At 35.3% G+C, this 21,243-nt stretch overlaps 2 protein-coding genes across 3 annotated transcripts; one reads left to right on the top strand and one right to left on the bottom strand.

Moving 5' to 3' along the window:
- The first annotated feature begins 854 nt into the window (after window positions 1-854).
- LOC113772238 (endoplasmic reticulum-Golgi intermediate compartment protein 3) lies at window positions 855-11,934 on the top strand. Its single transcript, XM_027316834.1, has 12 exons — window positions 855-976; window positions 1,266-1,367; window positions 4,120-4,202; window positions 4,393-4,468; window positions 4,624-4,691; window positions 5,556-5,640; window positions 7,336-7,442; window positions 7,514-7,597; window positions 7,921-8,067; window positions 10,292-10,400; window positions 10,549-10,668; window positions 11,585-11,934. Exons 2-12 carry the CDS (start codon window positions 1,280-1,282, stop codon window positions 11,653-11,655), a joined length of 1,038 nt encoding a protein of 345 aa, XP_027172635.1. The 5' UTR covers window positions 855-976; window positions 1,266-1,279; the 3' UTR covers window positions 11,656-11,934.
- Window positions 11,935-13,477: 1,543 nt separating this feature from the next.
- LOC113769978 lies at window positions 13,478-20,840 on the bottom strand. Of its 2 annotated transcripts, XM_027314320.1 has the most exons (9): window positions 20,762-20,840; window positions 19,917-20,111; window positions 18,333-18,779; window positions 18,072-18,246; window positions 17,284-17,581; window positions 16,393-16,465; window positions 15,790-15,883; window positions 14,174-14,253; window positions 13,478-13,974 (listed from the first exon to the last, which is right to left on the bottom strand). In XM_027314320.1, the coding sequence occupies exons 2-9, from the start codon at window positions 20,028-20,030 to the stop codon at window positions 13,798-13,800; spliced, it is 1,458 nt and encodes a 485-aa protein (XP_027170121.1). In that variant the 5' UTR covers window positions 20,031-20,111; window positions 20,762-20,840; the 3' UTR covers window positions 13,478-13,797. The 2 variants fall into 2 exon arrangements, with proteins under 2 accessions (XP_027170121.1, XP_027170122.1); XM_027314321.1 differs by lacking the exon at window positions 20,762-20,840 and having other exon boundaries at window positions 15,790-15,880; window positions 19,917-20,365.
- Between the last annotated feature and the right edge of the window lie 403 nt (window positions 20,841-21,243).

Below are 21,243 nucleotides of genomic sequence, written 5' to 3'. Positions count from 1 at the left end.
AGGACAAATATCATGATTGTGCTCCTTGAAAATGCTGTATATACACCATCTACAGTAGTAGCAGCGGACTGAAATCCTCGGCCGCCTAAAAATTGAATACCAAAATATTTTTAAAAGGATACATTTTCTAGTATTTTAATCTTGAGATAACAAAAAAAACTAACAACATAATCTAATGATTTTTTTTAAAATTATCTCTATCTCAATAATAATAAAGTGGGAGTAGGTGGTTTGGTATAAACTATCTGTTGCCACTTTATAGAATTTCTTTTTCATTCTTCAGATAATTTCTCACCGCAGATCGGTTTCAATTCAACCACTAACATCGCACAACCAATGAAATAGGTGTTTATCGTTTAAACATAGCCACTTATAGATAATTGCTTGATTTAATTTTCTATTTGATTTCTTTTTTTTTTTGTATTAACTCTTTTAATTTACTACTAGTACATTTTGTTGCCAAATAATGAATCTACATTTATTAGTTCAATTGAAGATTTTTTTTTTTAAAATCACTTGCACACACATCGATTGTTGTGCATCGATCACTAGTAATGATAATTTAGATGTAAAGAGATGGATAACAAATTAGAGATCCTGAGTTCTAATCCCTATGTTTCCCCTTCCTTTCTAAAATCCTACCTCTCTCTTGCTAGAAAAAAAATTTTAAAAAAAATCAATGTAGAGAAATCCGCGGGAGAGAATCCCAACTCAATAGATGGGCCTATGACACGGATTTGTTGCTTGTCTTTGGTTTTTCTGCGAGCCCAATATTCTCCTCACAACTCACATGCAAGCCCGCTTTAATAGAAGCAGAAAAAAGGGAAAAGAAAAAAAAAACGGAGGCTTTTCTATTTCGTCCGAATAAAAGAAAACAAGAACAGAAAAAGAAGAAGAGGAAGAAGAAGAAGAAGAAATCGGAGACCGGCAGACCCACCAACTACCACATTGTCGCCGTCAGATCACCGGCGCGAAGGTAAACCTGCCGGCCTTTTCTTTCTCTTTCACACACAAACATCCCACCTTCCTCAGTAATACAAATGAATTCGGTAGTTTTACCTTCAAAAACCTTAACTTTTCTTTTCTCCTTTTTGTCCCGTCAATTCTTTCTGTTTTTCCGATTAAGTTGAATTTCTGCCACCAAAGGCGATGATAATCTGGAGACTTGCTTCTATTTGTTTATATGAATGGACATGGTTAAAGGGTCTTTTTTTGGGTCGATTTTGTTTTTGTTCCTTTTTTTTTAATTTGCTGTATAATAACAGGATTGGAGCTGAAGATGGGTGTGAAGCAAGCTATAAAGAACTTGGATGCTTTTCCACGAGCCGAAGAGCATTTGTTGCAGAAAACACAATCCGGCGCCCTTGGTATTTCTTTCTTTTTCTTGTTTCTGTTCACCTCTTTATGCTGTAAGAATACAATTTGGAGCTGAGTTATCTTTGTCTGGTGATTAATTTTGGGTTTGAACAAGTTCTGATTTTGAGCTGTTTCAGTAATTTGCTTGCCTCTTCCTTCTATGATCATGGAATTCTGTTATTTAGCCGATGCTTTTAATGTGGCTAACTCGAATTGTGTAAACCTGCAATTACCACTCCCTCATGAAGGGGCCCTTTTTTTTTCGCCTTAATAATTTTTAGGAGCTTCCTGGGACTCAATCTTACAACATTGTAGATTTTGAGCTGAATGAGATTCTGTTATTTTAAATTTACAGAAATATCCTGTTATACTAAATTCTTGTGTGGATTGAATATCTTTAAGGAAAGTATGTATCAAGCACTTTGTTTGGCTTAGGAAGGAATGTGTTAGAGAAGTACCATAGTCAGCATAAATAATTTCTCATATAAGATAATTGCTTTATGGTATTTCAGCATTCATATTATTGTGTAAGACTGGCAGAAAGCATGAAAAATGATCTATCTGTAACTAAGTTCTACTGACATGGATTAATCTGTATGAACCATGGCAGTCTTCTCTATCATGGGAAGCACACGTGTCCAAAATGAGAAGCTTAGAGTTTGGTTGTAATTCGTTAAAAAGGATATATCTTGCTGCTGAGTGCTAGTGGTTGGAAGATTATTGAACTGTCTCATGAACTTTGCTTACTGAATGAATTCAGGGACAAGAAATGGAGTTATGAGAATCTCTTTTGATAGCTATTGTGATGACGAAGGATAGGTTTTTAATAGGGAGTTTTTAATAGGGACTTTGTGATGGAAAGATGTTCTTGTTTGTCTTGGCACATAATGTCGCGTCAGAAAGAATTTGGTATAGTTAGGGAAGTCTGACCACCCGTTTGGTTGGGAGGTTTTGTACCCCTCAATGGGAATAAGAAGGTAATGACTCCCATTGATAGTGTTTGGTTGACCACTATGCCTTTACCCATTACCCAATTTTAGGTCTTCCAACACCCAAAACCCATTACTGACCAATTTGGACACTTTCACTTCTCATTAACCAGCTTCTAGAAGAAGATCTAAAATAAACCAAAATTGAAGCGAAAAGAATAGGAGAGAGAAAAAGAACGCATATGTTTCTTCCTCCTCCCTCCTATGTATCACCGCCTTTTCTTCTCCCATCCTCCGTCCTTGCCCCTCTACTTCATCCTTCACCTCTCCCACCCTCCATACAACTGCCACTCCATCTCCTGCTTGCTCTTCTACTTCATCTTTTGCAGCCTCCCTTCCATCCCTCTCATGGCGCTAATTAAGTTTTTTTAATAGAGTTTTGCATAACAAATTTGAAATTGGAATCAATGAGTTGGTTTGTCTATGGATCATGCTGCAATTCAACGGTATGCATACCAGCAGGTAGCAGTGGTGAAGGATATGGGAGGTGATGGTAGTAGTGAGCAAGAGATTAAGAGGAAGAAAAAAAAAGTGAAAAAGAAAAAGTGGCAGAGGGAGATGGATTTGCAGTGGCCAAGAAATCAAGTATAAGGGAGAAAAACAAGGGAAAAGCCACGTTGTGGTAGGAGGTGGTGGTGGAGCTGGCAAGAGACAAAGGGGGAAGGGAGTTACAGAAAGTTTAGGTTTTTTTTTTTTCCATAAAAGTTTTAAAAAGTTCATCACATTCCATAATAACTACCAAACACCAGAGTTCACAAAAAGGAATCTACACAAATCCATTATCATTGAGGGGGTCTTTCATTATGATTATCATTGCCATCCCTTAGCAGCATCCAAACGGGTGCTTAGTTTGTTTGACAGTGCTAATGGATTGTGGGTAAAATACAGTATCTCTGGATACATGTATCGATGGAAGGTTGTAACATTCATATGAAGTTTTGCTAGTAAATGTATCTTACGTCAAGAGATATCAGGTGGGATTTTTAGGATTTTATGTGATAATGATGAGGTTCATTTGACGCTCTTTTTGGAATAATTTGCTTCTGTCTTGCATTGGTGGGGAATCTGACTGCTGAGAGCTTGACTTGGAGTTATTACACCTCAAACATTTAGTTTAATTTAGCGAGATGATGGTTTGTTATCAATCTGGACAAATTTAATGGATTGTGGTTTGTTATAACCCAAGCCCATTCTTGAAATGAAGGCCTTCACTGGCTTGTATACTGTAACACCAGCATCAAGTTCTCTGTGTCATTAATCACAACGTCCTGTTCCTTTTGCAAAGTTAGTCATTCAGTTGGTGTTGGTGCTGACATGTAGGCTACTGAGCTTGAAGCAAAGCTTAACAGTTGTTAATTAGTTTAGAAACTCAGTTGGCAACTTATTGTCAATCTGGCTAAAACTGACCGTCTTCATATTTAACTGTCCTATTTCTTTTCTTTTCCCGTATTAGTTGTTTTGAGAAGTCCAGCTTTCTCGGTGCGCGTTTTCCTTTTATTTTAGTACCTAGATTTCATTAAGAAGGGACCAAAAGAAACACAAACTGAATGTGGCCCCAAGAATATCCTTGAATTAAATGCCATCAGTGGCTTGTGTCTTATAGAACCAGGGCCGAGTTCTCAATGTTAACTTCCACTTGAATCATGATTGTTATGTGAAAAAATTTATAAGAGTTGTGCTCTCCATTGATGCTTCTATTTAGTGCGCGACTAACTTGGGGTGGTGGTGGTTGTTGTTGTTGTTGATTTTTTTTTCCTTCCACCTTTATTAACAGTTTCAATCGTTGGACTGGTCATCATGGCAACACTATTTTTTCACGAGCTGAGATACTATCTCACTACGAATATTGTTCATGAGGTACAAGTTAATTTTACTGTAGGTGTGGGTTTTTCTTTCTTTACTTTTTAATTAGAAATACTGACCTTTATTGTTAATTATATTATGTTGTTTCTATTGTTTAGGTGTTGTTTCATTACTTATTGACATTCTTGGACTTTAGAAAAATCTGCTGGGTTTATCTTAACTGTGAAACACCATATACTTACAGATGGCTGTTGACTTGAAAAGAGGAGAAACTCTACCAATCCATATCAATATGAGTTTTCCATCTTTACCATGTGATGGTTAGCATTTTTATTCTTTTCTACTACCTATTCTGGTTTATTTTTCACTTTCCATACTTCTTGTCCATGGTTTTCATTTAGTCACAGCCCTTGTGCTGGTTTTCTAGTTCACATTTCTGGTGACTTGTTTAATTTGATTTGTGTCTTTATTTCAGTTCTGAGTGTCGATGCTATTGATCTGTCGGGAAAGCATGAAGTGGATCTTGACACAAATATATGGAAGGTAAAGTTTTTCGCTCTATTTCTGTTATTCAGGGACATCCCTGTTTCTGTGTGCACATGAAGCCTTTACTGATATATAGAGATGGCACTCTTAAGACTTTGTCGATTACAGCTTTAACTAGCTAGCCGCATGAAGTACCTATACATGTTTAACCTTTTTTAGCTGAAGGACTTTCATGAAATTAAGTTTTACTTTCATAAACACATACTTAGGGAAAAAGAAAAAAAAACTTGAGGAATGGTTAATAGCCTTCTTCTTTATTAGTATCTGTTAGCAAAATTCTTATTTTCATTTTTTATATTTTCATCCCTACAGCTTGAAGGAGCTCAATAATCTGTTTGTACATGGTTAGATAATGTGGTGGGTGTGCCAATGTTTATTTTTTCTTTCTTATCTCTATCATCAACCAAGGGAAACAAAAAAGTGAATAGCCAGCTGTAGCTTTTTGATGGAAGTGAAAGGTCCCACAATTGGTAGGGAAGCAAATATTTTTTTTTCCCAGAAACTAGAAGCTTTACAGTTCTAAGTTGTCAAAGCTATTCCACAAAGAACACTAGAATATAGCATAATGTTAGAAGAACTTTTCCTTTGATGACTCCACGTTTTATTCCATTTAAGAGCAGGTCAAGAGCTTGATTTCAGCATCTTAATTAGCAACAGTATGTGATTGAGTGGTTAGTATCACCAATCTCTAGCTTCTAAAATTTGATATAAGCATACATAGTTTTCCTGTTGAAGCATTTCTATGGCATTAATTGTCATAAATCTTGCTTGAGCTAAAAGTGATCATTAATCCTCTCTTTTGGAGGAATGTACTATAAAAAAAATTATAGTATTCTGCTGACAAATTGAGTATTTCTGCAGCTTCGTTTGAATAGAGATGGATATATAATTGGTACAGAGTATTTGTCGGACCTTGTGGAGAAGGAGCATACTGCACATAAACATGGTGAAGTCCTTTCTCCATTGATTTCAATTGACTGTTAGGGACATCTGTGTATACATGGCCTAAATTTGCAACAAGCAACCAAAATTGCACTAGCTTTCCCTGCAAATTGTGTGGCAAGATGTGCATGAAATAAATTCTTTGAATTGTTAGTCTTTAGTTTTATTGGACATAATTATTTGTACTATTATGGTCTTCTTCCTTTTTTGTTTTGTTGGGTTTGTGAGGTAATTGTTGGTAGTAAAACTTTTATACACTGTAGCTAAGCTTTTACAAATAATGCAAGTTACAAGAGCCATGTACTGCCTTATGGACAGAGAATGGCTGATGAAGAAAAATGTGAGTTCCTACAATTTCAAGGTGTATGATAGGAGTTGTTACAACATATAGCTCCTACTGTCTCGAGTGTCTAATTTTGCTTTCAAAGTCTGTTGTAAAGATTAATGCTCAACCTACCCTTCGATATACATGATTTTACATTATATGAAAAACAGAGTTGATAAAGAGTTCAAAAATTCAAATCTGAACTTACTCTAGTACATCCAAAATTATGTTAAGGACATTCTCAGGAGGTCTGACTTGTGTTTTTATCTAGCCACACATTCATTAGAAAGACTGATCAAATTTATTAAGTTATGACTTATTAGGATCTTTATGATTTTCTGAATCAGTATTGCAGGTGTTTAGAGGGCTACAGCCACAGATGGATAAAAGAAAAGTAATGTGTCAGGATGAAATAGGGATAAATCAGATTTGCTGATTAGTGGTTTCCCCATGGGGTAGGATCAGCCATAATTTTTCTTTTCTGTTTTTGTTTTTTTTTTTGGGGGGGGGGGGGGTGTTGGGGTGCTGGTTTGGTAGAATGATGGGATGTTGTGGCAGAGAGAAGTTACCAATTGGTAATCTCTGGGTAGAATGATGAAGAATAATCGCCAAAAATCATCAGTAACCTTTTTGCAGGGAGCAGCTGGATCAGTAGCCTTCTAGACTTTTTATGTCATGGTTGGTTGAAGTTCATGACTTTTCTTATGTTCTAATTCTAAAGTGTGCCAGTGCAAAAGACATTTTAAGGCATGGGAAATTATGCAGGACAAACTTTAATTGGCAAATGGAATTAAGAACTAGTTTCCCACATTGCTGAAGCATTGTTGTTGTTGCTAGAGTCCCTCATCATGTAGTATAAAATTAGTTCTGGTGCTACTTGTAATTGATCTGTATTGTATCTCGCTTCCTAATTTGGTTGGGTTTCTGGGTACTTCATATCCATTTTGATTCAGTGGATTTGGTAAACCATGTGCTCAGGACGTAGGTTAGGACATCTTTCTAGATACGGTCATATTAGACATTCAGCCTTTAGAGTGATGACATTCAATTCTGCCTGGAATTCTTCTTAGGAATGATGGTTTACTGAATTGCCAAAGTTCATTGTATTCTACTTATTTCTTAGACGTTTTTTTGTTCTTGACTTTGTTCAAAGTTGTGATTTCCACAATTAGTTGATCCTGCCTTGCCTGAATTGCCATTGTGTTCTTGCTCTTGTGTTAATACTGTTGGTTATTTTACGGTCTGTTTTGCATCTTATTGGATGTCTATTGTAATCAAGAAATTAGAACTTTCATTTTTTGGCCTGGTTGTTCTGTCATGTTTGCTTAACACAAAGTTAAGGCACTTTTTAAATTTTTGACAATTTGTGACTAGGGCATGATGATCAAGACCAGAAAGTCCATCTCCAAGGTTTTGATAAAGAAGCTGAAGATATGATTAAAAGGGTGAAGCAAGCTTTGGCTAATGGAGAAGGCTGTCGGGTAGGTTGTTGCGATGCTCTCTTCAGCTCTCTTTTACTATAAGAAAGTTAACAGTTTCTAATTTCTTGCAGGTCTATGGTGTTTTAGATGTTCAACGGGTTGCTGGGAATTTCCATATTTCGGTTCATGGGCTGAGTATTTTTGTTGCTCAAATGGTCAGTTCTCTTTACAGCCACCCTGTACTTTGATTTTGGTATTATGCAAGCAACAACAGCATATTTGTATAAGATTCTTTAAAATTTTTTTTTTGAAGGATATCTTGATATGATGACTTGCAAACTGAAGATTTGGCTGATATACTAGTTCTCTTGTATATTTCAGAAAGGCACCAGATAATAAAGAAATTTCTGCAAATGGTGTAGTCTAGACTTAGCTTTTGCATGTAAAATTTTTCTGGTATTTGGACAAGATCTTTTTCATGTTACATTTGATTCAATTTGAATATTCATACTATTTTGACGTTTCTTCTCTTTCTCAGATTTTCGAAGGATCTAGTCATGTCAATGTCAGTCACATCATTCATGATTTATCCTTTGGGCCAAAATATCCAGGCATTCATAATCCACTTGATGGGACAACTCGGATCTTGCGTGGGACAAGCGGAACCTTCAAGTATTATATAAAGGTTTGAGCTTTGGCCTGCACTAACAAGCTAAATTAATGGTGCTTTATTTTGGTAGAAGGTCTAGTCTTAGATCTAACTAGTCAATAGGAGGTTTTATACTTAGGCATGACCAAGGTGGTGTCTGACAGGACAAAGATGAACCAAGGAGAGAGGTAAGTTTGTACCAGCTGTAGCACCACACATATTCAAGTTATATTCTTCAACTACATTATATAATATGGCCCAGACCTAAATGATCGCCATAAACACCTTATGCACCTTGCTGGGTCACCTAATTTAAAGTGCAAACTTTGCCCTATCTGGAAGCTTCTCTGACACACTTTATGTGTTTTTTCATCTATAGATTTTTTCAATCTATAGATACCAAAGAAAGCATAAAGCTTTTCATTCGCTCTCCTTTTTTTTCATTTAATTATTTGCAAGAATCTCTCTCTCTCTCTCTCTCTCTGAGATACCACCTTGGTCGCGTCTTGGCTTTAAGTTACAGCTCCTAATGACTGATTAATTACTCGTGGACCTAATATTCTGCCTGTTAACCAGCTTTGTACCAAACGTGACAAGTAAATCAAAATTGGTGACTAAGTACTGATCAAGATTATTGCTATATAATTTGATTATCTTGAAGGATATTGGATCGGAGACTAGTTGAACAAGGTTTCTGCACAGTAGCTCCAGTAATAATGGTTTTAGTTGATAAGAGGATATCAAGAAGATAAATAATCTTCATAGTATGCAAGCATCATTTTTAGTTTTATTTTTTGTGGCTTGTCAGATTGTGAATGCTCATCAATAGAGCAAAATGATCAACCAAGGCAGTTTAAGAAATTAAGATGGAGCAAAAGAGTCCATATTTGTCATTGACCAAGCATTTAATGTGATTCTTTTTTGTCATCAAAAGCTCTCGTAGCATGAACTCTTCGTCAGCCATGTTCATATTTCATAATGTTCTTTCTCTGTAGCTATAATGTCAATTTTTTCTCAACTTTATGGTGCTAAAAAGGCATAACTTTTCTTTTAGATATGTAAATTACTTGCTAGCAATGCAGAAAGGTTTCCCAACACAAAATGCATAGAAGGATGGGCCAGTTTAAATGAAACTGAATCTTGAAAGGCAGGGCCTTTCCATTTTAGTGGACCTTAGTGAGGAGTTAACAATAATCTCCTCCTAGGATATTCATATGACTAATCTGTGAAAATGGATAAAGTCTTGAAGCTTATAAAGTAAACTACTGGCTGACAAACATGCCAATTTCCTGTTTGGCTGTGGGGTGGCAAAGAGGTGCACTATTCCTGAATCTCTTTGCAAACTTTTTGGTTCTTTTTCTTTTCCTAATTTTCTTTTCTTTTCTAATAGAGATTATATGTACTTATTATACTAAACCATGGAGGTACTTCCTCAGACTTCGGTTTAATTTACCTTAGTTGTTTGAGAATTATCTTCTTTTTGAGAGTACAATGCAGTAGATAATTTAGAAAAGGCCTTGACAAGAGAGATGAAAAAGTCTCATTAACTTGTATATGTAGAAAATGGCCCCAGCAATTGTCATGGACTCTGTTGTACTGGTAACAGCACTTAAAGAAAATATCACTTACAAGTTGCATCAAATTTTATATTTGGTAATGCATATAACATAATTCAACTTTATTGTACCAGTGTGGGTAGTCTAATTTTACTTCTTGTTTAGTATGGATGTTGGTATCAGAATGTCCATGTGGTTATAGAGTTACTCTTCTATTGTTTACTTATAATTTGTTTATGGAGGATATGATTGATTATTATGATTTATAGGATGTACATAATTCTACAGTGTGAAATGTCAGTGATAGTATACTTGTCATGTTAGTGAACTTTTTTCTCTTTCTAAACTTGATCAAGAAATTTTTATTAAGTTGAAAGCTCTGTTCTATTAATCATGCTATGTTGAAAGCCATTTAATATAATTATTGTACCCCTACATGTTGACATGTATATGAATTTATTAGAAATTCGAAGGAATTAAGTTTGACCTATGGTAGGGTGCAAATGAAGTACCACTTGAATATAAAATTCATATCATTAATGGAGTACAATTAGAAATGCTTTATGAGAAACTTTGCCTGTTGTCTCATTTAATGCATTAGGCTTTTGACGTGTTGATAGAGATGATGTAAGAGCAATTCTTTATGCAATAATAAGATTCTTTATGCAGTTCAAATTGTAATTTTCTTATTTACTCTGATGTAGATTGTTCCAACAGAATATAATTATTTATCAAAAGAAGTTTTACCAACTAATCAATTCTCTGTCACGGAGTATTTCTCACCGATGAACGAGTTTGATAGGACATGGCCAGGTTTGTCCTGATTTTAGTTATTTGCAACATAGTTATCATTATGTATTTATTTATTTATTTTGTTTGATGTTTCTTTGAATGTGTTCAATACCAATTATTATTCTGATCACTGGTGTACTAGTGTAACTAACTTTCTTATTGAACACAGCTGTGTACTTTTTGTATGATTTGTCACCAATTACTGTTACCATCAAAGAAGAACGTCGCAATTTCCTCCACTTTATTACTCGTCTTTGTGCTGTACTGGGTGGGACATTTGCCTTAACAGGTTCATGCTTGTTCCCTTTTTTCTTTTTACTCAGTATTGTTGCTTTATATGGAACGCATTCACTGGATTGGCTTGTAATTGGTACTGTTTCATTTCTTATTAGGATAGGATCTGGTGATGGAACTTTCACTTCATAGATTTTCAGTGTTAGTGTGCAACTGTGTGGTGAAACATGGTGCAGATTTTTATGCTTGATCTGAATACAATTTTAGAATCAAGAAAATTCTGCAGCAAATTTTATGACTGAAATTTGTTTTGGCAGCAAATTCTTGCTCTGTCATTCAATGTGTGGGGTGGGTGGGGAATTGCGGAGAGAGATCCGACCTTGCTTTTTTACTTTATTTTGTTCAACGCTAATTGCCTCTGACCCCGTCTAGATGTATCCATATATAGATCTATGCATGGATAGATAGATTCACTCTGCGGCTCAAGGTTTGAACACTCATTAATCTGCAATTGTAAACAAGATCAAACGGTATCAAATGACTGAAAGAACCTGTAAATAATTGATACATAGCTCAACAGAAAAATATAGATGAAAAAGAAGATGCAAAAAAAGAAACTCAAAAGGAACAAGAACAACAGCAAGCCCCTTAGTTCCAATGATGGACGTTTATGTTCCAATGATCAGCAGTATCATTAGATTGTCAAGTCATAAGATTTAAAGAGTTGCAATATATGTTTTTCTTTGATTACTTAATCATAAAAGAAAATGTGTTAATAAAAGTTTGCTTGGAGACATTGATTCACGAACTTTCGTAACGTTGTTTTCCATTTGTCTACTTTTTACTTCCTTCAGTTGTCGAATATGACCATTTTTTTTTTTGGGTTTAGTGTAGATTCTTATGTGTGGCATGCATGTCAATTTTGTTGAAAATTTTCCTAATATATGTGTTTATAATTTGCAATGTGATAGGAATGCTGGACAGATGGATGTACAGGCTGCTTGAAGCATTTATAAAGCCTAAAAGAAGCCTTTTACGGTGAATTGCAGTTCAAGAGGACCTAAAACTAGTCATGCTGTCAAGCAAATTGTATACTATTGTGACACTAGCAAAAGTGCGTTCGTTGCCTAGTTTATACCATAGATCATGTGCATTATCAGCTCTTGTTATTTATCTTTTGAATTAAGCCATTCCGTAGTCAAATAGTTTATCCACAACAATTTTGCTTTGGTCTAACAGCTTTTTGCTAGCAATGTGATCAAGTTAATCAAAATTTTGTACTTTTGTTGACATAAATGCTTTTGATCTTGACAGTGAATTATCTCCCTGATTGTTTTGTTAACACATTTTAGCCTCACCTCACTGCTACTTTGGCTACTCTTAAAACCTGAATTGTTCTTGAGATGACGCTTGGCCAAGGGTTTTGAGCAGTAGCAGGGCTGAAGAATGTCATGTCCATATTGCAATGCTCATTCCTGTATCTTTAGTTTTGGTATCTTACATCAAGTGACTTCATGTTAAATGTTATATTAGGCTGACCATTTGAGTAAAATGATGGGAGCAAAATGTGCTCTACACCTATTCACAATAGCTGAGGCATCTGGTACCAAGCCTTAATCAATCTTGCTTGACTATGACGGCAATTTCTCTTAGAGCTCCTGCAGACTCGCTGATTATCTAGGTTGCCTAACCAAAAAGGTACGCGAAATGGTTGAAATGTAGATTCTTCTACTCAGTTGCACGTTTTTGTTTGTTGGGCTGGGACTTGAAGGGCATGATTAGGGCTACCAACGAATCGAGTTGATTTGAGTTTTGTTCTAAATGAGTTGAGTTTGTTTCGATTTTGATTAGACTTGAACTCGTGTGTGAGTTCAATGAATTTTCATTTTAAAATTTGAGCTGGAGTTCCAAGTTGAGCTTAGTCAAACTCGAGTTCAAGCTTACTTGAACTCAAATAAAATTAAAAAAATTATATTGTTTAAAATGGATAAAATTGATATTGGATTCTAATAAATGATAAAAATATAAGGGGTATATATGTAAGTTCACTATTAAAAATATATAAATTCGAGTCGGCTCGACAAGCTAAGGAACCAAATATTTAAGTACTCACTCTACTCAATCACTTTGACAAGTTAACGTGATCTTAATATTGACTTTGAACTTGAGTCGGGTTTTAATTGAGTCGGCTCGTGAGCGCTAATGGGCTGAGTTGATTCATTTGCAGCCTGCAAGAGTCCTCTTTTATTAAAAAAAAAAAAAAAGGCAAAAATAAATGTGGGTTACAAATATACCATTGGGAGCCTGCTGAATTGGAGTCCCAATAGAATGGACCTTTCTTTGTGACACCACTACATGTTAACTACAACGCTACTATCTAGGCTTCAGGAATTCTGATAACATTGCATGGCAACGGTAGTAGTTAAAAATTGAATGGATATTGCGTAGTTAGCTGAGGAAGGAATATGATCGGGATTATTGCCAAATTTGAGCTTCAGAATTTCCTACGAAAACAGAGTACAGGTAATTCGTTTGCTAGCCAAAAACTGCAGTGTTATTTGCAATCTTCCACGAATTTGGAGATCTTACACAACCAAACCAGAATTTACCATCTGCCTTGAAAAGAGAAGCCATTTTTTTCCCTTGCTGCAACAAATGATTCATCAACAATAACTGTAAAATAAGCTACAGCAACTATCAACTTCAGCTATATTCAATTCATCCAAGAAAAATTTAGCTGTTTTAAAAAAATTTTTACTGTAGCAGTGTCTATGAAAAATTTTTACTATAAAACTTTTTTGAAGTATTTGACATGTTGCATGGATGAGATGTTTTTTGAGTTATTGTGTATTACTGTAACATTGTATTTGAAAAACTTGTTTTTGAAAAAATGACCAATCCAAACGGTGGTTCACCAAAATTTGGAGATTTCCAAGCCCAAGCTTGTGAAGTCTCTAACTGGTATTAACTTACTATCGGCTTCAATATCGACGAACTTACGGAACAATGGTGCTGAGCTACCTAGAAAGGAAAGGAAGATCATTTAAGAATGTGTTTTATGTTCCCAGAGTAGCGGTTTCATGCTGCCTACCATTTTCAGCTGGCCTAATAGATAGATTATCTGTCAGTGGATGTTGCGACTGGTGGTTATCATGCTGAGATTGATGATGGTGCTGCCTGTGTCTTAGGTCGTGTTCATGGTGCTACCGGTGCTGCCGGACACATTTGGATGCTGATGAGATGAATGACGTCTGCTTGTTCTCCATCTCAAGTACTCCACAAGCAGTGAATTGGTGCCAATTGCAATTCCAAACCCGGTGAAGGAAGAAAGCAGCACCGATAGAATTGCATTTACATTAAGCTGCAGAAGTAGATTGATTGAACTATATAATAAAATTCATCTTCTTCTACATGTAAGATAGAAAGTACGGGAGCCCTTCTCACCCACCCATATGACAAACAAGAGGCGAGAGATGTTAGTGTGTGACTGTGATGGTAGGGGGATGAGGGTGCCAGCGGCACAGAAGCAAGAGAAAGTAATGAGAGAGAGAGTAATTTACCACAGTATAAAATATATGAGCAAAAAGGATGACGATTGCAAACTGGAATGAGGCATATGCCCACATGTAACTTTTACTAACTGCCAAAAAAAAAAAAAAAAACTTATCATAAGAAGAATAATCAATTAGGAGCAAGAATAATAGAATAAAAAATCAAACCTAGTAAAAGTATCAGATGAACATATCCAACTTCATGGACAATTTATATGCAGAAAATGCTTTGTAACATGCACATCAACATTTCCAAGTTTAGTATATAAACAATGTCATTCTATTATAAGGCAGGCAAGCAAATAGGAGATTATAAGGTATTCCCTTTACTAGAGTTAAAATATCAAATACTTTTGTGAAAGTTTTACACTTGAAAAGGAAGTATTCATTATAGTTAGGCCAATCAGGTAAAGCTTTCTTTTATGTGGTAGTTTCAACATATTTGTCTAAGCTTATGAAGTACCTGTCCAACTAGCTGCCATAGCAAATCCTGCTATTTCAGCTCTTTCTTACAAGATGTATCACTTTACAGAAAAAATCATAAACAACTTTCCTCCTAGAATTGTAGCAAATTGAAAATTCAAAGAGAATTGTTTGCTCTTAGAAAAATGTCAATATTTGGTTTTCCCCATTTTCTTCTTCAATTCATTTCTCTGTTCACTACAAATTAGGATACATTTTCTTTTTGGTTCTTTTTTGTTTTCTTTCCTTTTGTTTTGTTTTTTTTTTGGTCTGTTATGGTTGATATCTTACTTCTCTTATGCTGGAAATTAACTTCTCAGTGTTGTGGACTATCCTTTTGGTAGCCATATTCTGAGCTTCTTCACAAAAAACTTAGATGATTGACTTTGACTTAGAATCTGATTATGCTACCAACCACTGGGACAGTCTCAAAGCTTTTACATCCTGACTCTAGGCACCAAATTAAAGTATCCAACTAACCGGGGGAGAGGGTTGGGTTGGGTGGTAAGGTTGGAGAGGTTGTAAGTGAGAGGTCTTGGGTTCAAGTCCTCTCACTTACAAAAAAAAAAAAAAAAGTATCCAACTAACTTAAGCTAGTAACCAAGCATAAAATCATTTTTTAACTAGCCTACAAGGACAAGTCTCAACACTCGTCAATTGAGTTAGATGTAAAGCATGTAAGGCAACATTTAGGCCTTCCTAATGTGCTTGGATGAGCTATTGACTAGTTTACTTTTTTCAACTACAATTTTGCAAAAGAGATAGGTGCAACAAAAGTAGAAATGGTTTCTTAACATTTTTGAAAATTTTTCCAGAATCTTTCCTTCATTTTATCCCTTTTTTTTTGGCTTTGGCTTGATGGTCGCAATACTGTAAATACCTATAGACCCAACGTACCCATACAGCTATCTATATGTTCAAAGATGCTTAAATGATAGGAACTGGTGCTATTAACCTATATTACTGCAAAGAAAATTCCACTTTGTGTATACTGCTTAGTATAGAACATGCATCCATTTCCTTTGCCTATATTGACAGTGTATAAATGCGATGCAAATAACCACTAAAGGCCCTATTTTGGTCCAAAAGATAGAGAAAATAGTACCAAACAAGGAAAGTAAATATAGAAATCGCCAGCAGAAGAAACAGTAAAAAAATCTTACCCATGGTAGAAGCTATCATGGTTGAAATGAAGCCTAGTGCACAAGAAAAAGGTAAAGAAATCGCAAGTGCACGAGGTCCCATGTCAGATACCTGCTTAGAAAAGTGAATTATGATGACAATGTGATGCTTTTGAAGGAAGAATATTGGAGAGATATATTGCAGAAAGAAGCATATGGAATTGCTAAATTTCTCATTCCACTCATTTTTAATGTATAAAATCGTAAAAGACCAGCACATTTTCTGATGTTTCCAAAAGTCAAACCAGAATATATGCCTTGTTTCCTACCACAGGCACCCTATATCTGGATAAAAAAATCTCATCATTGGGTTCTTTTGGATCTTAGGCCCCCATTACAGGCCTTTTTTTTGTTTATGAATTTTTTTTTATTAAACTCAAAAAAGCACATGATTTATAAAGAGTCTCACTACCAAAAGACAGCTGATACATCAATGAATGCTAATAGAACGGCACTGTCAGCACTCAGGTAAGGGAAATTTACATGAGTAATAGTTCAAATGTATAGAAATGTGGTGCACAACCTTATATGTGTAAACTAGACTGGTTAAAGCAAGGCAATGTCAAGCAGAGAGCAAAGTCATACCAGAAGCTGCTCCAGAAAGCAGAAATATGCTAGCATGCTGATCATGACAAGGATTGGTATGTCTTGCCAGAGCCTATTTGAGGGTGAACAAATAAAATACCAAAATAAGCTCCAGAAAGTTGGGATTTAAAGGCAACAAGAACGTCTCTATATGTATCAGCAAGTTTTACACGCTGCACGTAAGAACAGACTAGAGCCTGAGTCAATTTGGACTAAAATTTTATCACTGTTGTAAGACCACTAGAAGATTATTTACAAGTATATCATTCCATTGCGAAGTTTCCATAAACAACATTGAAGACATCATCATTCCTGACACCATTTTGCTAGATTCTAGGCCAGCAAGATGTGTGTAAGCAGCGAGCAAGTTGAGAGAAGGAATAGACATGCTTTTCTTAAAATTTCACTTAATTGTGATCTTGTTCACTTAATTGTAGCTAAAGGTTCTTCTCTTTCATAATACCAATATTGTGAGCGTCTATGGTTGCTCTTTTGGGTTTCTTTCAATCTTGCAGCTCTTTAATGTAACTCTTTCTCAATAAAACTGAAGCACTGGGAAATTCCACCTCCCCGTTCTTTTCTTCTACTTATGAGTCAAAGGTTCTCCCAATTCACTAATTTCATTTTCTGTTTTACTTCCCATTCTATCTTTTCCTTTTTCATATTTCTGTAAATATCATCCTCTTTGGGTATTTAGTTGCCTTTTGCTCAGAACCTGTTTTCTTCTGTAGCCTTGTGCTTGAGTGTGCATAATCTATTTTCTTCTTTTCTTAGTTGTTTAAAACATGTTCAAGTTACATTGACGTTAACAAAACAGAAAATGATGACAAAGTTAAGTGCATATTTAGAAAAAGGAAGAAAGGTAAGTGCATATTTTAGTGCAAAACTTGCCTGTAACGAGTCACTTCCATCTGCTGCGCACCTACTGGCAGCCTTCTTACGACATCAGCTGGATTCTGTATTTTCAATAATGTTACTGGAAGATTCTGAACATCCTTCTTGCAGACATCACAAGTTTTGTTGCCTTTAATACTAAACCACTTAATTGCACATTCCTTGTGGGCAAGTGCAAGCTCTCCTTTGCAACTGCACTCCATTTTAAATGTTTCACCGCCTTCTCCAAGTTCAACCATACATATCCTACACACTGCCTCTTCTTCTGGTATATCTTCTGCAGCATCATCACATGCTGCACAGAAGAAAATAATTGTAACTAGAACCAAACTTTTTTGAGAAATTTTAGGGAAACCAAAAAAACAAAAAGAAAAGGAAAGATAGATGGAAGTAGATTAAAATTTCTTGTCTTCCTTAGTTTTGGAAAGACAGATTGCTGTCATTTCATTGTACAGTGTCATTTGAAAATCAACTCAGTCATATGAATATTCCAAAATTCACTATATCATCTTTTCAGTTTTTTAAGGCAACAACATTCGTTGAGTTCACTTGGCTGAACAGAGGTACAAACGGCTTCATACATTATAAACAAAAAAAAATATGTGATGGTTATTATTGGATGCAGAGTCAAACAAATTAATCAAAGGGCATAGTCTTGAAACTTCGTGACACAACAGTCACGATACTAATGGAATTCATGAAGAATGCCAAACAATTAGAAATATCTTGTTTCTGAATTCTTAACAAAAACGTCAGCCTATACATAGGGTCTGAATAATATTTACCTGTTTCTATCTCTGTAGCATTGTCTACTACATTATTCTCATCTGTTCTAGGCCGAGGGGTTGCTGATATTACACGAACCAAACATCCTGAAGAATCTGTCCGTCTTAGGCTTTTAACTTTAACATTTACGGGAACTGAGAATGAGCGTTGCATTTGCTGCTCAACCTCATGCTTCTGTCAGAGGTAGACTGACTTAAGCATAGAGTAACAAGCACAGAAAAAGAGTCTAGAACATGAAGTAAATAAGTAAGGAGACTTACAGGTAAATAAGTGTGGCCATTTAAGTTACTTTCCTCTACTTCATAGGTACTTGCATCTGTCATTGGAGTAACTGGCAAAGAATGTGTTGATGTTGTCGATGAAGAGAACAAAATTTTGTTGAGAGAAAATGACCTGGAGGTAGAAGGCCTGTTTGAAGGCTTATCAGAAGGTGGAGTGTCGGGAACTATGAGAACTGTTTTCTCACCATCATGGGAAAGGTTCTTTCCCTTGGAGCTTTTCTGTGGAAGAAGATTTTTCATGGATGACACAAATTTTGCTGAGCTTGGTCTAGGAGGTAACCCATTCCTCGTAGAACTTGGACTAGGAATGTCAATTCGTGCAAAACTAGACAATGTGTTTTCCAAGGACCTCACAGGTACTTGCAAAGAAGAAAGGTTTGGACGTTTTGGATGTTGCATTAAGGTGGCCTCTTGTCCTTCTTCTTTCTGAATTACAAGAACAAGCATATTTTAGAATCCTTGATATTTAAATGACAAATGAAAAATATTATCAATGCAATCAGTAAAAAATTCGACCACAACTTCGTTGGAGTCAAAATATAAATGTTTGGTTAACAATTTAACTGAGAAAATTATGAACTGGTCTTAGCTTCTTTTTTTTTTTTTTTTTAAAGTTTTTACATACATGTAGCACTGACAATAACAAGCCTGGTAAATCGATCAGGTCAGACAAGTGCTCAGGGCACTGAATTTTCCTTCAAACTGTTGTGCATCTCTACAGGATTCTGGACTTGTAGGATTTCTCATCACCCGGCCATAAAAAACCTCGACTAATCACACACTGGCATCAAAGTTCCGTCCAAATTGTACCCTTGAAGTTATATCCATAAAGCAGAAATTTCTCAAACAATTAATTTAAATGTCAATGTGATGTCTGAAGTACATACCACGAAGAAAACAGTATCATACATTTATTTTGTGACACTAATGAATCACACTGTATTTTTTCAACTATAAGCCGACAACCTCTATGAATGCTGTCTTATCAGCATATAACCTTGAAACTCAAAAGATGTTTCTTCTCATGATCAAGTGAGTTTCTTTTCACTTTTTTCCTTTCACATGAAACTTTTCTCTGTTTCTCTTCTTCTCAGACACCTTCTTGAGATCCCCTCTCTCAGCAGCATTCACCCACTATCCTCATTTCCATTATACTACATGACAATTAGTTTATTTCTTCTGAATTGTTGAAGGAAATTGAACTCACATATAAGATTGAGATTGTACATTGCCTACTCCCAGATATCCAAACAAACAAGCATTCACCTTTGCTATCAAGAACTCCTTTTTTTTTGGGGGGGTGTTTTCTGAGCTTCACATTTCAAACATAGCTCATCAAACAGTCCTAAGATTAACTAGAACATCATATAACCAAGACATAATTAAACACAAAAACCAATTCTTCTGGCAAAAATAAGGAGTATAATTACAGACTTGCCACATTGAAAATAGAGAAACTGCCTTTTTTTTGCCATCCACCAATAAAGAGCAATATATCCATACACGTCACAGATTCAGACAAGAAGAATTTCAAAGAAAAAAAAAGTTGAAATTTCCTTTTACCATTTTAAAATGACGAGGCTGAGACATATCTTCATCTTGCATTGATTGAGGTTCATGAGTTGATTGATTCACCAATTCAGCAACAATCACCCCACTTCCAGATTTCTCATCCATACTGATCAATATCTGAAATTCCCAGTTTTTTCTTTTCTTTTTTTCCTTTATAAACTCAATTCACAATTTTAAGCTGTAATCCTGAAAACCCAGAAAACCCATTTCAGTATAAACGAAACTGGTAATTCCAAAAGCAATTCTCTCATCAAGCTCAAAACTTTGAGCTTGGAAAAGAATACAGAGTGATAGAAACAGTGGGCAGTAGTAGTAGCATCAGGAAAGAGGAGAAATATGAACAGCTTGCTTTTCTTTTCCAGTAGAAAACAAGATGGGATGTCGGAATCTGCGAAGAAAGATGACAAACAAACAAAAAAATTCCAAAAAAAAAAAAAGCAAATTTTGTTTAGAAAGAATTTGAAGAAGCTGGGAAGAAGTTTCAGCTTTGGAAAGCAAACTACATGATAACAAGAAGAAGTTTTTTATCTTCTTGTTTTCATATATTTTCTTTAACGTATCATTAGCACTCTGCAATACTAATTACAGGTAGGATTATTAGTATTTAATTAGTAATTTTAGTTAGTTTATGTCTTTCTTAATTAAAATAATCATTGTTGGTGGTATTTATTAAAGATAAACTTTTCATGAAATTTAGTTTTTGCACAATTAACATACATTTGTAATTGTTAGCCCAAAAAATAGCTTACAAAAATTTACCATTTGTTAATCCCAGTTTAAATTTTGAGATTAATTCAATAATATGGATGCTAATAATCAATTAAATAAAACAGTACCCGCCAACTAAGTCTGAAGTGTACAGCAGGAGTCTCCTGAGTTCTGACCTTGAAGATTAGATCAGATTCTTTGTTTTTTTCCATTGACGGAAAGAACACACGCACACATTTACAGAACACACACGCAGGAGTAAACGAAATATCGGCCCGAAAGGATTGGATCAGATTCTTTGTGCCTTCTACGAATATGTTTTTTTTCTGTAGGGACATCCACTTGATTTGATTTCTACTTTTATTTTTATTGTTTTTTTTTTAAATTTTTTGTCAAGAGAATGTACAATCCTTGTCAATGACCGTCTTTATAGCTGTTGCCCACAAAAGAAGACAGAGAACCATTGTGGTGTCGGTTGTATGAGTTTTTAATTTTCATGAAATGTTCAATATTGTCCAATTATATATATCCTCATACAAATCTATGTAAGTTTATTGATCAAAGAAGAGGTCCATTTCACCAAAAAAACCAACAAATGAGACGAGAATGG

This window comes from Coffea eugenioides, chromosome 5 (assembly GCF_003713205.1).
Source record: "Coffea eugenioides isolate CCC68of chromosome 5, Ceug_1.0, whole genome shotgun sequence".
In the NCBI taxonomy this organism is placed as follows: domain Eukaryota; kingdom Viridiplantae; phylum Streptophyta; class Magnoliopsida; order Gentianales; family Rubiaceae; genus Coffea; species Coffea eugenioides.
Note: the sequence above shows the minus strand (reverse complement) of the source record. Positions and strands in the feature narration are given on the sequence as shown.